At 43.4% G+C, this 15,885-nt stretch overlaps 3 protein-coding genes across 4 annotated transcripts; 1 reads left to right on the top strand and 2 right to left on the bottom strand.

The window, feature by feature from the left end:
• On the top strand, nt 1-15,727 carry scly (selenocysteine lyase). Of its 2 annotated transcripts, XM_083768244.1 has the most exons (13): nt 1-86; nt 1,505-1,584; nt 1,895-2,004; nt 2,389-2,489; nt 3,280-3,466; nt 7,347-7,474; nt 13,316-13,471; nt 13,686-13,792; nt 13,920-13,956; nt 14,163-14,246; nt 14,546-14,648; nt 14,824-14,899; nt 15,346-15,727. In XM_083768244.1, the coding sequence occupies exons 2-13, from the start codon at nt 1,511-1,513 to the stop codon at nt 15,497-15,499; spliced, it is 1,317 nt and encodes a 438-aa protein (XP_083624370.1). In that variant the 5' UTR covers nt 1-86; nt 1,505-1,510; the 3' UTR covers nt 15,500-15,727. The 2 variants fall into 2 exon arrangements, with proteins under 2 accessions (XP_083624370.1, XP_083624371.1); XM_083768245.1 differs by lacking the exons at nt 14,546-14,648; nt 14,824-14,899.
• On the bottom strand, nt 5,288-5,839 carry LOC310860812 (ADP-ribosylation factor 1-like; the record flags this gene model as incomplete). Its single annotated transcript, XM_083768002.1, has 1 exon — nt 5,288-5,839. One exon carries the CDS (start codon nt 5,837-5,839, stop codon nt 5,288-5,290), a length of 552 nt encoding a protein of 183 aa, XP_083624128.1.
• Nucleotides 8,913-10,829, bottom strand: LOC310860811 (SRSF protein kinase 1-like; the record flags this gene model as incomplete). Its single annotated transcript, XM_083768001.1, has 2 exons — nt 8,913-10,057; nt 10,415-10,829. The coding sequence occupies 2 exons, from the start codon at nt 10,827-10,829 to the stop codon at nt 8,913-8,915; spliced, it is 1,560 nt and encodes a 519-aa protein (XP_083624127.1).
• Nucleotides 15,728-15,885: the final 158 nt, after the last annotated feature.

The following is a 15,885-nucleotide window of genomic DNA, read 5'->3' as shown; positions in this document are numbered from 1 at the left end:
TCGTAGCTGATCATTACCCATACTGTATTATTGTTGTACAACTGATAGGTGATCCATTTCAGAACGACGTAACGCCGTTTTACAAGGTCAGCGACTTCTAGTTCACACACACGTACCAATAAAACTGACGCAGAAAAGCAAAATTCCGTCCGTGACATAACTGAGATAAAAGATGACAGCACTAGTGTTTACGTCTGTGAGCTGCCAGATGACAGTGTACCACACTGCTGCTTGCTAGCTTATTAGCATTGGAGCTAATTGTCACTGGTGGTGGTTAACGCTAAACAAAACATGACCAAGAGTCAGTTTGTTTTTTGTTCAATCAGACAGACATTGTAAGTTGCTCATGTGTCTTGATCTGATGATATGAAGCCAAATTAAACGGCCAACTAGTTAGTTTACGAGGTCGGATATCTCCTCAATCCTCATGGAGGGAACATACCTGCCAATGTTGCCATTCATGTGACGTTTGGAGTAATGCCGAGTCTTGCCGACTACTTCTGGCACTCAGGCACTCTCTGGTCGTCAGTGTGGTTGAATAGACAGTGTGTAACTGTGTATGTAAAGTAACTAAGTACATTTACTCAAGTTTATAGGTCTACTGACTACTGTACCTAAGTTAAGTACACTGTACTTAAGGGCCTACTGTATATCTACTTTTTTCAAAGCATTGTTATAGATTTGGAAACAGTATAGTAGGCATATCCAGGAATTACATTTGGGTAGGTGAATGTCCCCTGACAAAATAGTATCCAGGAATTACATTTGGATAGGTGAATGTCCCCTGACAAAAACATGATAAGCGTTAATAAAAGTATAGTCTTGCGTAACCAGACAACTATTCCACAATCTCCGAATGCTATATAGAGTCTGGAACTAAAGCCCCCATGAGCTGAGCTGTCATTTCCGTTCACGAAAATATATTTTAAAATATTTTTACATTATATTTTTGTATTTTCTTTTCTGCGAAGCAACAAGCTATATATGCTTAGATGATAACGCAAGACTAATAAAAGTATACGGCCTGATACATACATTTTTCCTCAAAAAAGCACAGTATAGTCCACTTGCCAGAATGTGAACCCAGGCATGTTGACTACACCAAAGTTTTATGTTAGAAATGTTGAGTATGGGTCCCCAGCATGTAGAAACTGCCAGATGCTAACTTGCATATGTTGAGCAATTTTCATAATAGGCATAATATGTGACCATACCATTAACAACCTATAGAAAAACCTATGAAAAAAAATCATCATGCTTTATGTAGCATGTGACGTGTCAAACTTGGGAGTTTTCATGATGCTGAATCCATTCCAAGCATTAGTTTTGCACAAAAAACAACCGCTAAAAACGGTTATGGCTATAGCTAAAAAAGTGTCTATGGCTGTTTTTATCCCAATGTTTTTTCCCATTTTATTGTATTATGTAAACTTAAAGAAGTGTAACATTTGTTATGGAAGGTGCTACAGTATATCTGAATCTATTATAATATCATTTGCACTAGGTTACTATGGCTGACCAACAGGAGGACATCACATTCTTTGGCCATAGCTTCTCTCTGCATTCAGAGACCAATGTGGACAGGTAGGTACCGCCACTGTACAAAGTCATGTACCGGTAGTAGTCTTGTAGTCTTCAGTGGTTCCCAAACAATGGGTCAGGCGAGGTCCCATGTTTTGGGGGTTGCAGACCTATTTTTATGGACCGTGACCGAGTCTTGAGTAAATATATCTTCTTTTTTATATTTGCATTTCTTACAATATATTGTTTTGTCATGTGCCGCATTGTGAATTTGTACATCTGCTATTTTTGCCGAAACATTGAGACGCTAGGGCTCATGTGTGGTTATTGGTTAACATGATGCTATTGCTAATTGCATCTTTGTGTGGAACAGAATCTACATGGACTATAACGCCACCACGCCTCTGGATCCAGAGGTGATCAAGGCCGTTACCGAAGCCCTTCAGGAAGCATGGGGAAACCCCAGTAGTAACTACATTGCAGGTGAACGTTTGAATACTGCATCAAAAATGTTACAATGATGTCATTTATAGCCATACCGTGTAACCATTTCAGTTCAAAGTTATTTTTTACTTATTTTGTTATATAATCATTCACTGTTATAGTTCACATTAAATACTTTTCATGAGTGTCTGCCGGTACTAGAAACCTGCAGCATTCCAAAAAGATAACAAAAACCAATGTTAACTTACGCAGTATAACTTTGAAAGTTATTTTTCAGAATCACATCATGGAAATTCATTATTTGATACTAGTATGATTTTGGCTTCATACATTAGAAGTGTCTTCTTGTGCCCTCTCACGTAATGTTATATCAGCGTTCATACAGTTGGTGCCAAACAAATGTGTGATATAATGCTTCATAAGGTGTCAAGGCCAAAGCCATCATAAACCAGTCCAGGGAGAATGTAGCAAGAATGGTTGGAGGGAAAGCAGAAGACATAATTTTCACTTCAGGTGGAACTGAGGTATGCTACTAACCTCATTGTTACATTATCAATCATACCCTCATTTGGAAAAGCATTTCCCAAAATTTGGAAAAGCATTTTCCAAATGAAAAAGAAAAGCAGGTGTATGAGCGAGCGAGAGAGTCTGAGTACGAATGCGTATGCATATATGAGGAATTGAGGATGGTGTGTGAAGGAAATAAGATAATTTTGGGTGGGTGGACTACATTGTCACTACTAAAATTGAAACGCATAATATATTGAGAAACCAATCGTGTCCCTCCTTGATTTTTGTCTGATGACTGATGTCTGATGTATGTCTATGGTTTGAATTGTCAATAAGCAATAAGCAATAAATGTTGTACCTTGTACTCATTCACACATAAAAAAAAGAAAAAAGTGAGGGGGGCTCCATTCATTGTCAATGGGAATTTAATGTTTGTGCAAGACAAATATAGACACTAAGCTGATTTGCTCAGACACTGACGTAAAATTCTCCATTCATTGTCAATGGGAATTTAATGTTTGTGTAAGACGCAAATCTACACTAATAGCTGAATATAGATCTGGTGCCTATTAGCTAGACCAAATAACTCAATATTGAAACCAATATTTCACAGAGAGGCTGAGATTTGAAAGTTCGTAGCGGCCAACAGTACTTGCACGCTCTGCTTGCGCACTCCTACTTGTGTGCAACGTGCAAGTAGGCACTCGACAGAGTACAGTTCTAGTTGACACTGTCTTTGTTGTTTATTTTTTACAAAATGTTCATGGAACTGCTAACGTGTATGTTTTACTTCATGTGTAATAGGCTAATAACCTGGTGTTCCACACTGCCATGGAGCATTACAAAAGAAGCTGTGAGGCTGCAGAGCAGACTGAAGGGCTCAGACGTCAGCACAATGGAAGTGTTGACCCTCCTCACATCATCATCTCCAACGTGGAACACGACTCAGTCCAACTGACATCCCAACACCTTGTGAAAGATGGCAGGGCCGGTAGGAGAAGCTTCAATACATGCATTATGTACTGTTTAAAGGGATATTTCATTTAAAAAAAAAAAATGTAATTTTGTTGTCTACTCAGGCTTATGTGAACACCAGGCACAGATACTGACAGCCAGGCAGGGACCCCCTGAGTCCTCTGCCGGGCCGAGAGCGCCCCTGCCTGGGCACTGACCCCCAGGCACAAGCCCTGCACACCGTCTGCGAAAGCCGCGCGTCAAAACAGCCGCCTCCGTTATTTTCAATTAACCTATCCCACACCGGCGGCGTCCGACGCGCGCTGACGCCTCGCCTGACGCCCGATACACCACTGTTCTATTTTCCAGGCGTTGCAACACGGCAACGCCTGTGCCGCTGCGCACCCGGTGTGTGTTGGGCTACAGACACCGACAGTCAGGCAGGGACCAGGGGCCTCCCCCTGGGTCCCCCGCCCGGCCGAGAGTGCCCCCGCCCGGCCACGGACCACCGGCCATCTCCGGGGGACCTCTGCCGGTGCCTCGCACATCGCTGGTCCCCGAGTACCCATGCACCCTTAGTTGCTTGATTCAGTATTCAGATATTTCATATTCATATTCGCTGCCCCACGCCTTCCTATGCAAACCCATTGTAGCTTCAAACTCCATTTTAACCATGAGAGATTCCAAAACACCTGTCCTTTTTATGGTGACTGATACCATACATCAATGATTTTAACCATGATGATTCAATGTTAAAAAAAAATGCAATGTATTTAATGTTAATATAATCGTATATATACAGTGTATATTATATAGTATATATATATATATATATATATATATATATAAGCCCAGAGCTGAATTAAAACTGTGTTTAGAAAAGTCGATTTGCTCGTCTACATTATGACGTAAATGCTCCTTTCATTGTCAATGGCTGTATATAGAGGGTATGCGTGTGACATCATCATCATACCCGGAAGTTATGCTGGAACGCCTACTGAGTGGAAAAAAACTCTGGCCTTGACAGCTCATACATCAAAACAGAAAAGTCCTATTTGATTGCATTAAATAACTTTAAACAACATTAAATTCACTTTATCACTCACTTTGCCATTCACTTTATGCATGCGCATACCCTCTGTAGTGTCCTCCGGCCCCCTCCTACTATTCATTCTTTTCCAAAACAATTATTAAAAATAAATGAATACAGTAAATGAAAAACACTGCACACGAGTCACGTATTAGGAAGACACGAGTCACCACTATCATCATTAAAATGGAGTTTGAAGTTACAAATGGGTTTGCATAGGAAGGGGGCGGGGCAGCTAAAATGAATATCAAGCAACTTAAAAACTATCCAGGGTGTTCACATAAGCCTGAATAGACAATGAAATGACCAAAAAATTTTCTTTATTGTGAAGGATATACAGGATAAACATACATAACAGCTATGATTCAAAGAATTATGAAGTGCTAACCTATTTTTTTCAAAAGCAAACAGAGATACAGTATACACACAAAATTCAAACGTACAATGAAATTAATCAAATCAAGACAAAAGACAAACTGTACATACTGGTATGGGGTGATGCCCAAAATTTACAACTGATTAATAATTGATTATTTTATTAAATACGCTAGCCCCTCCAATGTTCAGCTTTGTGTGTAATTGTGTGAATTTTAGCAATGATTTGATTGGCTGATCACCCCATAGCGATGATTTGATTGGCTGAGCAAAGTACATATTTCGGATAAAAAGTCAGGGCAGAAATTTGAAGACGGAAAAGTGAGGATGCAAATTGTGATTGGCCAGAATGTGATGATGTATGTACAGTATGTGAAGGTTCTTTAGGTAGGGTCAGACCTTCCTGTTCTTCAGCTGGTTGGTGAACCAGTCCAGACCCTCATACAGGCCTTGGCCGCTGGTGGCGCAGGTGGCCTGGATATACCAGTGGCGCTGACGCCCCAGCGCCTGCAGGGCCAGCATGTCCGTGACCTCGGCGACCGGCATGGCGTTGGGTAGGTCCTGCTTGTTGGCCAGCACCAGCAGCACGGCGTCGCGCAGCTCGTCCTCGGCCAGCATGCGCTGCAGCTCGTCACGCGCCTCTGCCAGCCGCGTGTGGTCGTTGCTGTCCACCACGAAGATGAGGCCCTGTGTGTTTTGGAAGTAGTGGCGCCACAGCGGGCGGATCTTGTCCTGGCCGCCCACGTCCCACATGACAAAGCTGACGTTGCGGTGCTCCACAGTCTCCACGTTGAAGCCAATGGTGGGGATGGTGGTGACGATCTCGCCCAGCTTCAGCTTGTACAGGATGGTGGTCTTGCCGGCAGCGTCCAGGCCCACCAGCAGAATCCTCATCTCCTTCTTGCCAAACAGGCCTTTGAAGAGGTTCGAAAAGACGTTGCCCATGGTCGGCAGTTTCCGGCCCGTCTGGTTCTTGGAAAGACGACCGGCGTATCCCCGGGGGGTTGTTTCTTCCGCTCTGCTGCTGTCGCTCCGAAATGGCGCTTTGCGCGAGCCTGTGGTCCCTAATTATTATTCACTTTGTTTAAATCACTGTTAGTGGGTCGTCGTACTACTGACGATGTCTGCTGCTCTACTGACTCACTGGGTTCTCCTCTGACTGCTCTTGACCACCTTGAACGCTTGTTATATAGTTGTCAGTGCCGCAGTGACATATGGTGGACCTCATCATGCCATGCCTCGGCCCAAATATGGGCATGCCCATACATGGACATAATATGATGATATCGGGACATTCCATAATGTCGTTCCCGACTTGCATGTGAATCACGTGGGAAAGGGGAGAGATTTTGTGAAGGGCGCTAGCCCCTCCTATGCCCAGCTTTGTGTGTTCGTGTGTACCACATTTTTGATGATTTGATTGGCCAGTTTTGTGTGTTTGTGTGTATGACATAGTGATGATTTAATTGGCTGAGCACGGAATGTGTACCACATTTGTGATGATTTGATTGGCTGAGCCCGGAATGTGGTGATTGATGTATAATGATTTTAATGATAAGAGCCCCACACGAGTGTGATTTCTATGAGATATAAACACAGAAGCGTGTTCCTGATCATTTGCTGATTGAGTTCGTGCTTCAGTGTTAATTCATGCACATGCTGTCTACCTATTCAAATAGCTCTGATCCATAGCTCTAATACCTTCATTAAAGCTATGGTACTCTTCTCTTCCTGCACTTGCATGAAATGCAGGCCAGCCTCTCGTCTGTAGCGAAAATATGAAGAACGTTTTCACTACTCACCAATACAAAGGCGGCTTATGTTATCAGAAAGCCTCTGAGCCCCCAACCACACGTATAAAATGCACTTTTTGGCCAGAAAGGGATTTTTTCCCCTGTAGGAAAAACCTTGTCTATGGAGTTCTCTTGGAAATATCGGTAGAGGGCGCAGTGGATTAACTAGAAGTATTTTTCTTCTGGGATTGGATACAGTGTAAAACCAATAGAGAGCATCGCAGTCCCGCCCCCTACCGTTCATTTTCCTCATATTTTCAAAAACATTTCAAAAAGTATTTATTTAACGACCTTTTAAGCCTCGTACAAAGCCAACTGGAGTTGTGATAAATCATGACAACAAACACAATTTTTCGGGCCTAACAAATAATTAGAAAGAAGAAAACGGCAGGTTACAACACTTTCTTGTTGTTTTGTACGACACTTATAAGGTCTTTAAATGAAAGAAAAATGCATTGGGAATTATTTCCTGGGCCTGGTGTCGTCATGAAAGGGACTGCAACGCTCTATAGAGCAGGGACACATTTAGGACTCATTAGCGTCCTAATGCGTAAGTCTTGCAATACCAGATTTGGCCACCACGCTTTGGTGGCTTCAATGATTCTCCGTGGTTCTGGGGGTTTGAGTCACAGCAGCTAATATTTGTTTTTTATCCTCAGATGTGACCTGTGTGCCTGTTTCCAAGGTGACAGGCCGGGTGGAGGTGGAGGACATAATGGCTGCGGTGCGCCCCACCACCTGTCTGGTCTCTATCATGATGGCTAATAATGAGACAGGAGTCCTTATGGTAAAGTGTGCTTCATACTTGATCTGAAGCATCTGATATATTAAAGGGGGACTCTTATCATCGTACATCATCATGCATCATCTCATACTGGCCAATCAGAATGCCTGTTGCCTGTGATTGGTTAGCTGATTTGCTCGTTTACATATGACGTAAATTTTCCCTTCAATGTCAATGGCGTTTAATGTTTTGATGTTTAATTTACATCATATTTAGCGGAATTCTGACGTAATTTCTCCGTTCATCGTCAATGGCAAAGCTTGAGACGGGCGGGGACAAAATTTAGCAGACATTTGACCGGAATTCTCTTACCGTGACGGTGGTCAATGGCAAATCCTGAGACGTGTGGGGACAAAATCTGTTTATAGAAAAACATTGAATAACCACCTTAAAAACAAAATAAAAATAATGAATTCAAAACTATAACAACCAGATCGTTACTGAATTGCTGCTAGCTTCCATAACGTCTTTATAGTATGACTTAAGTCTAGTAGACGGGTCCTCCTAAGAGGGTGATACAATCTCCCAACAGCACATCCTATACGTATACATATGCGTATATCCTTTCCCCTTGGACTCAAACTTCTTCCAGGAGAAGGCTGGATTGAATTTTCACAGTTCATTGAAGCACTGGTTCCAATTGTACAGCTCTCCATTGTAGACAGAGCTTAAGGCCACCAGCATACTTCTGGAAGAAGCTGTACTCAGACAGCAGTTGGTCTGTGTCAAACACACTGAGGTTGTTGTACTAGTGGTCCTCGACCTGTGCCCCTTGGCCCCCAAATACAAACATCTTTCTCCGAGGATGGTGTGAGAGGGACCTATTTGGGCCTATTCCATATCATGTGTAAATAATTATGGTCATTGCAAGAAGAAATCTTGAGCGAAGAAATATTTATTTAGAGTAGCCTATTATTATTATTTTAATAATTAATTTATTGATTGATTGATATTTTACACCAAAGCGTTCATTAACGAGCTCTAATGCCCCTCCCCTCCAAATTGTTTGTGTCCTTCTCCGTCACTCTACTGGTGAGGTTCTGCAAACCTAATGTTGCAAAAATATATTCTGGACAAATGGGCAGTCTGTGTAGTCAACCAGCTAGAATGTCATCAGCCTCATATCTACTGTATTGACTGAATTCCTATTCAGAGATTCCATACAATATGTCTGTCATTAAAATTAGCAAAGGAAGTGCATAGAGACAAATAAACAAAAAGAGAAGATAAATCCAATCCAGAAAGTAACAAAAGAATCAGAGACCAGCTGTTAACATCCTTTATGTGTAATCTGTGACCAGGATACATTTTCAGCAGCCAGCCTCTTGTGCATGTGTGGATGGATAAGCATCTTCTGAGCACTCTGGGGATGTGGACATAATTGCAGTTACAAGGCAAGCACTGGCTCGCATGGCATTATGTCTGTGTTTGTTTAGGGTTTTCACACATCCAGTAGAGTGCCATGGGACGATGTTATATTTTCACAACTAGCTTGCAACTGCTGGCAACTGAGCCACGGGTGTGACAGACACTGGGCGGCCGAGGCCCTACTCTCAGGCACCTGGTCCAGCATGGGCAGCAGGAAGCTGCTGAAGCACTGGGCTTCCTCCTCAGCCCACTCATACTTCTCCACCAGAACATCTCGCAGACCCCAATGCTTCGGCTTGGGGATGTGTCGCAGGTCACCTTTCTTGGTGAAGAACTCGTTGGCGTAATTGCCTGACAATATCAGCTCACTGGGAACTTTACCTAGCAGCTCAATGATCATTGCCATGTGGTCTTGATCTTTAGAGTAGTCCTGTCCAGTACGGGGCTCAAACAGGTAGTCACCTGTAGCCAGTTCAAAGGCCATGCATGCTGTGCTCCATATGTCTGCTGGTGTGCTGTAACTAGCTCCCATTATCACCTCCGGCGAACGATATTGCCGGGTCTGGATGTCCTCTGTAAAGTGCTTGTGCACCCAGCAGGCGTTGCCCAGGTCAGCAATCTTGACCTGCAATTTGTCAGCATTTAGAGGATCCAGAGGGTTTACCAACAGACTACCTGATGCCTTATTCTGACGCTCTTCTTCAGCACATCCCATGCTCCCTGGTCCTTCTATTTCCATTACGTCTTCCTCCTCTCCTTCCTCCGTTTCCCTGAACCTCTTCTCAAGCCGCTCTGCCTGCTTTTTTTGCTTTTTCAAAATCTTCTTTTTGTTCTTGGACATCTTGGCCATTGCTTTGGATGCCGGGGCTGTGCTGACTGCACAAGCAGAGGATGGCAGGGCACCAGTCCTCTGCCATTGAGCCGCCTCTGCAGCTATCTTCTTGATGTAGGGCACATCGACAGTCAGAAGGATGTTCTCGGGCTTGATATCCGTGTGTATGATCTTACATTTGGTGTGGAGGTAGTCCAAACCGTGCAGAACCTGTCTTATGATGCTCTTGACACAGGGCACAGGTAGGCCTTGATAATTGGACTTGATGATCCACTTGAGCAGGTTGGAACCCAACACCTCAAACACCATGCACACATGTGTGCCGTTCATGCCAGAGATCTCGAAGTTATCCAGAAGCTGTACTACTTTCTCTCTGCTGTGGACACCTGGGTCTGTTTCTCCTTTCTCTCTGCTGTGGACACCTGGGTCTGTTTCTCCTTTCTCTCTGCTGTGGACACCAGGGTCTGTTTCTCCTTTCTCTCTGCTGTGGACACCTGGGTCTGTTTCTCCTTTCTCTCTGCTGTGGACACCTGGGTCTGTTTCTCCTTTCTCTCTGCTGTGGACACCTGGGTCTGTTTCTCCTTTCTCTCTGCTGTGGACACCTGGGTCTGTTTCTCCTTTCTCTCTGCTGTGGACACCTGGGTCTACTACTTTCTCTCTGCTGTGGACACCTGGGTCTGTTTCTCCTTTCTCTCTGCTGTGGACACCTGGGTCTGTTTCTCCTTTCTCTCTGCTGTGGACACCTGGGTCTGTTTCTCCCACTGATTTCAGGAGTTGGATCTCGTCAAGTGCCGTCTCGGTGTAGTGGTCAGCACTCTTCACCACCTTCATTGCCACAAAGCGTTTTCCCTGTATGTCCCAGGCCAGCCACACGGTGGAGAAGTGCCCCCAGCCCAGCTTCCGTATCACATTGTATCGCTCGTTGAACAAGTCTCCGATCTTCACTTGGTGATATCCACCCCTGCAGTAGTCATCTGGGTCCTCTTGCTCTTCCTCATCAGAACTTAGAATGTCCTCATCCTCCTCTGGTAGAGGGGAGTCTGCATGGCATGCCTGCGAGCCTACTGCATGACCACAACCTGACGAGGACTTTTTGCCATTTTTCTTAGGCTTGGTCCTTTTGTTTCTCACCTGCATCACAAGTACGTTTCTGTCCATATAAAGGCAGTTATTGAGCAGGGAAGCCTCCCTCTTCTGCATGCCCTGTGAGTCTAGGCCAGATTTAATGACTGCTGTGTAAAGAATGTAATATAGTGCTTTGAGCTATCACTTATATTGGTTCAGCGGTACAAACATCATGCAAAGTATGGTGACAGATCACTAGCCCAATGCAATCCCAGGTAGGCTCTGGAGTTTAACAGAACAAAAATTGCACCCGTTTGAAGTGAGGGGTGCTCTTATCATCGTACATCATCATGACGTAACATGTCGATTTGCTCAGACACATGACGTAAATTCTCCATTCATTGTCAATGTCATTTAGGGCACTTTCACACCGGACATGTTTGGTTCGTTTAAAACGAACCATGGTCGGCTTACTCCTTTGGTTCGGTTGGTGTGAACGTGCATCCGAACTCTGGTGCGGATCAAATAAACTAACCATGGTCCGCCAAAAAAGGACACATGCGTAAAAATAACAGATGTACAAGTTATCGACACGGAATGGTATGTACGGTACCGTATGGTAGCCTACAGTATGTAAGCTTGTAGATCTGTTCATTTTAAGCATTCGCCACCATGAATGCATGCGACTTCATGCGAGAGAGAGAGAGGTTTTGTGTGTGTGTGTGCGTGCGGGTGTGCGTGCATGCGTGCGCGCACACATAGAATAAATAACATGGTGCACACAATACACATGGAAGAAATGTCCTTTTTATCTGGGATGGTTTGTTGTATGGCTATACATCTCCGGTGAATTGCATGCAGCAAGCACATTATTGTTCAAACACCTGCTCCTCTGTTCATCATTCATCTGTTGCTCTTATTTGGTTTATAAAATAATTATTAGAATTAATGCAATAGCAAGTTGTTGCTGTTATTCCATGTTGCTGTTCTCTTCTCTCTCTGTGTGACTGAACTACTGAAGGTTGTGCCCAAAAATTGTGATTTCCCATCATGTTCTTTTTCCCTCGATCAATAATTACCTCTTTTCTTTTTTGCTTAACATGTCCACGTGTCATTTGTTTACATATTTGGTTCACTTTACAAAGTCCTGTGTGAACACTAAACGAACCAAAATCTAAATGCTAATATTTGGTCCTTGGTCCTTGATCCAGACCTTCTAAGAGAACTTTGGGTGTGAAAACGCCCTTAATTTTTAGGACAATGTTAGGATAGAATTGCCGATTTGCACGTCTACATAATGACATAAATTCTCCATTCATTGTCAATGACATTTAAAGAAAGACAGATTTTTACGTTCTGGCACAGGCGGGGGGAGAATAAAACGGAATTCCACGTTCTTGGCATACTTTGTTAACAGGTGTAACAAACAGGTTGTTACAAGCTTAACAGAAGGGGTAACAATTGTTCCCGACATGCATCGTCCGAAGTAGTTTCATAATCTCAGATCCACTGTCTTACATCAGAGTTGCACAGGGAAGCAACGCCCTTATTAGGCCTTGTTTTTAAATGAGCATACTTTATTTTTGAGGGACCTCCTATGCCCATCTTTGTGTGTGCGTGTGTACCCCATAGCAATGATTTGATTGGCTGAGGGCTTAAAAAGTGAGGACGCCAAAAGTGATTGGCCGGAATGTGATGATGTATGATGATGTATGTTGATAAGAGCGCCCCTCACGTCACACGAGTGTGATTTTTCACTTACAATATGTGTTGATCCCTCAGTGTACAATTTACTATATAACGTTTATAATGTTTAACATACCAGTAGTTACACATTTTTGGACCACTAGTGTGAGCGCAAGCTAAGGGTTTCAGGATGGCAATGTGGTCCAGTTCAAACCACTTTGGTCCGGTTGGGTGTACTGTAGCTGCATGGTGTTGCTGTTAGACTCTAGGCGTGATGAAGAGGACTTGTGGTGACTTAAGTGTTTTCTTACCCCATGGAAAATACTCCGTCATGTCATATTTACAATTCAGTGCTGTCCTCATACATACTGTATGAAAATGACTCAACGTTGTAGAATATGCAACCGGATGAGGTCAGTTCATGCTTACGTCAATAAGACATGACATATATTTCTGTTATGTTGCTAGGATACTCGAAAATAAACGTATTAAGCTTTTTGATGTTCAATAATCAAGTTCATGTCAATTTGGGTGGGAATAATTGTTCCTGATACACAGCACAAGCCCTACACACACCGGGTGCGCAGCGACGCGGCACAGGAAAATAGAACGGTGGCGTATCGGAGCGTCAGCCGAGGCGTGAACGTGCGTCGGACGGAGCCGGTGTGGGATAGGTTCATTGAAAATAACGGAGGCCGCTGTTTTGACGTGCGGCGTTCACAGACGGTGTGTGTAGCCCTACAGTGTTCATGTAATTATGTATATTCTCCGTAACGCAGCCTCATTTGTCAAATCCTCCCGTTCCGTAACGAAAGGTCTTCCAATCACTTTCGTTTAAAAAAAGTTCTTTACTGTAATACAACTCCTAAGAAGCATTTTGTTCCTCTTTGTAGCCCATTCGAGACATCTGCCAGAGGATAAAGGCTCTTAACAAGCAACGACAGTATCTCAGAATCCTCCTCCACACCGACGCTGCCCAGGCTCTGGGAAAGATCCAAGTAGACTCCTGTGACCTGGAAGTAGACTACCTTACCATTGTAGGACACAAGGTCAGAGCCTACAGTATATACTTCAGTTGACGTAGGTCCCCCGGGGGTCTATACTTATAGTCCCTTCCTTTGTAGATCGGCTATTTTGCCTATTATGACATGCCCAGAATAGGAACACTATAGGGTTCATGTGGTTAAAACTTAAATCATGAATAATTTGCTTCACCAGAATAGAGAGGAAAAGTGCCATCTAACATTTTTGTTACAATTATAGTTCTATGCACCACGGATCGGTGCTTTGTACGTGAATGGCCCTGGAACAAAAACACCAGTGTATCCCATGCTGTTTGGAGGAGGACAGGAGAGGAATTTAAGACCAGGGTAATTTCCTTGTCTGTTTCTTTGGAATCCTAGTCAATCAAACTACCAGTGCATGCCTTAAATCTTATCTGAAATGTGTATGAATTGAAGATTTTAATATTTGAGCCTTTCTCATTGAATGTTGCAGTACTGAGAACACGCCAATGATCGCTGGTTTGGGAAAGGTATGTACAGTATTTGATCAGATTTCAAAATTATTACTTTATTCAGTGTATTATTTTCAATGTGATAAATGTATGTATAATTGCCTAGTGTACCACAAACTCCAAAAGACCAAGGGCATGTACTTTATATCTTACTTAAGTATCAGATATATTTGTGATGCCATGTTCTCACCATTTCTACAGTAATTACATTGTTTGTACATTAGGCTGCAGAGCTGGTGACCGCCAATCTGTCAGAGTATGAGATTCAGATGCGAAGCACCAGACTTTACTTGGAAGAACGGCTAAGGGTACGTGAGTTTGCAACTGACAAATTTAATTTCTGTAAGACTGTAGTTTGACGTTGTAAGACTGTGACTTTTTGCTATAGCCTAGTCGTATACATACATGCACCCATGATGAACTTTATTTATTTTGCACTCACTTTGTTATGTTATGCACTTTATGTTCTTCTCTCTCTACCTTTAACTGCAATGTGAGCCTACACAACCAAGTCTTTCACCCACCTTACTTGTAATGTGATGTGACAATAAAGATTGATTCTGATTGATTCTGTTTCTGATGTCAGTATGTCACTGTCATTTTTCAGGCTGTTTTTGGGGAGGACAAGATCCACTTTAACAGCCATTTCCCTGGCTCTGACTCGCTCCCTAACACATGCAACGTGTCCATCCTGGGCCCACGATTACAAGGTGATACCCCAACGCGCTTGTGTTGTTGCATGTAGTCTTGTTTTGACCTCCCACTCTGAACCAATGCCTCCTCCAGCCCGGCGCATACGCCGGTCAGAGGCAGGTCAGCACCCGCGCCTGGCCCGTTTGTAAACTACAAAGTCTATGAATGATTAATCTGTCTCTCCCACGTTAGGCCGGAAGGTTTTGTCCAACTGTACGAGGTTGTTGGCCAGCGTAGGTGCCGCCTGCCACTCACACAGCGGCGACAGGTAAAGAGTCTCTCTTTCTCTAATAGAATATTTCGACACTCGGACTAAGCGAAGCGTGCCGTGTCATGAATGTATTTCATCATGGGTTCTGGACTTGTTCCCATACACTACGGCTTTCGCTTTCAGATAAGCCCTGTTCAGTAGTTAGTTGGTACTAACCTTGAGTCTCAGAACGTCTACTTTCAATTTATTTGAAAATAGAGTAGATAGAGTTCTACAAGCTTACATATTGTCACCTTGCAACAACGTTTGAGCTTGTAAATCTTCTATTTTAGCTTTTTAAAATTTGTTTATATATAATGGTAACGTATGAACAAAACAAAAACAATCACAGAACTTCACGGCTCCTGCCAAGTTCTGGGGAACCCTTCGTATTCGAAAAGAGCCATAGGTCACTGCAGCATTTATGAATGAAATAAGTTAGATGTTCTTTGTCTGTCTTCCAGGCCCTCCCATATCCTGCTGAGCTGTGGCATCCCCCCAGACATGGCAGCAAATGCCCTTCGGTTGAGCGTGGGTCGGGGCACCACGCGGGCAGATGTGGATGCAGTGGTGGAAGACCTGAGGGACACGGTGCAGCTGTTGGAACAAGCACACTGATGTACACTGTGGACAGTGCCGTTATTATGGACCATCAATGCTTTTTTTAGTTAATCATATGTAAACTGCTTTTAATGTATTTAATTTTTGGTGAAGGTTAGTGAATTCCATGTGAATGTATGAACTTTCCTGGAGAATGCTGCCATTATTGAAGAACGGAAAACCTTGAAATTAATGGATGGATGAATAGTGGACGGATTGGTGGACTGATGGACGGACGGATGGATTGGATAGATGGATGGATCGATGGATGGGTGGGTGGGTGGGTGGATGGACGGACGGACGGACGGACGGATGGATGGATGGATTGGATAGATGGATGGATGAATGAATGAATGAATGCATGAATGAATGGTTGGTTGGTTGGTTGGTTGGTTGGTTGGATG

The sequence above is a fragment of the Protomyctophum parallelum genome (assembly GCF_964188405.1).
Source record: "Protomyctophum parallelum genome assembly, chromosome: 6".
Taxonomy (NCBI): domain Eukaryota; kingdom Metazoa; phylum Chordata; class Actinopteri; order Myctophiformes; family Myctophidae; genus Protomyctophum; species Protomyctophum parallelum.
This window is presented reverse-complemented; position numbering and strand designations above follow the sequence as displayed.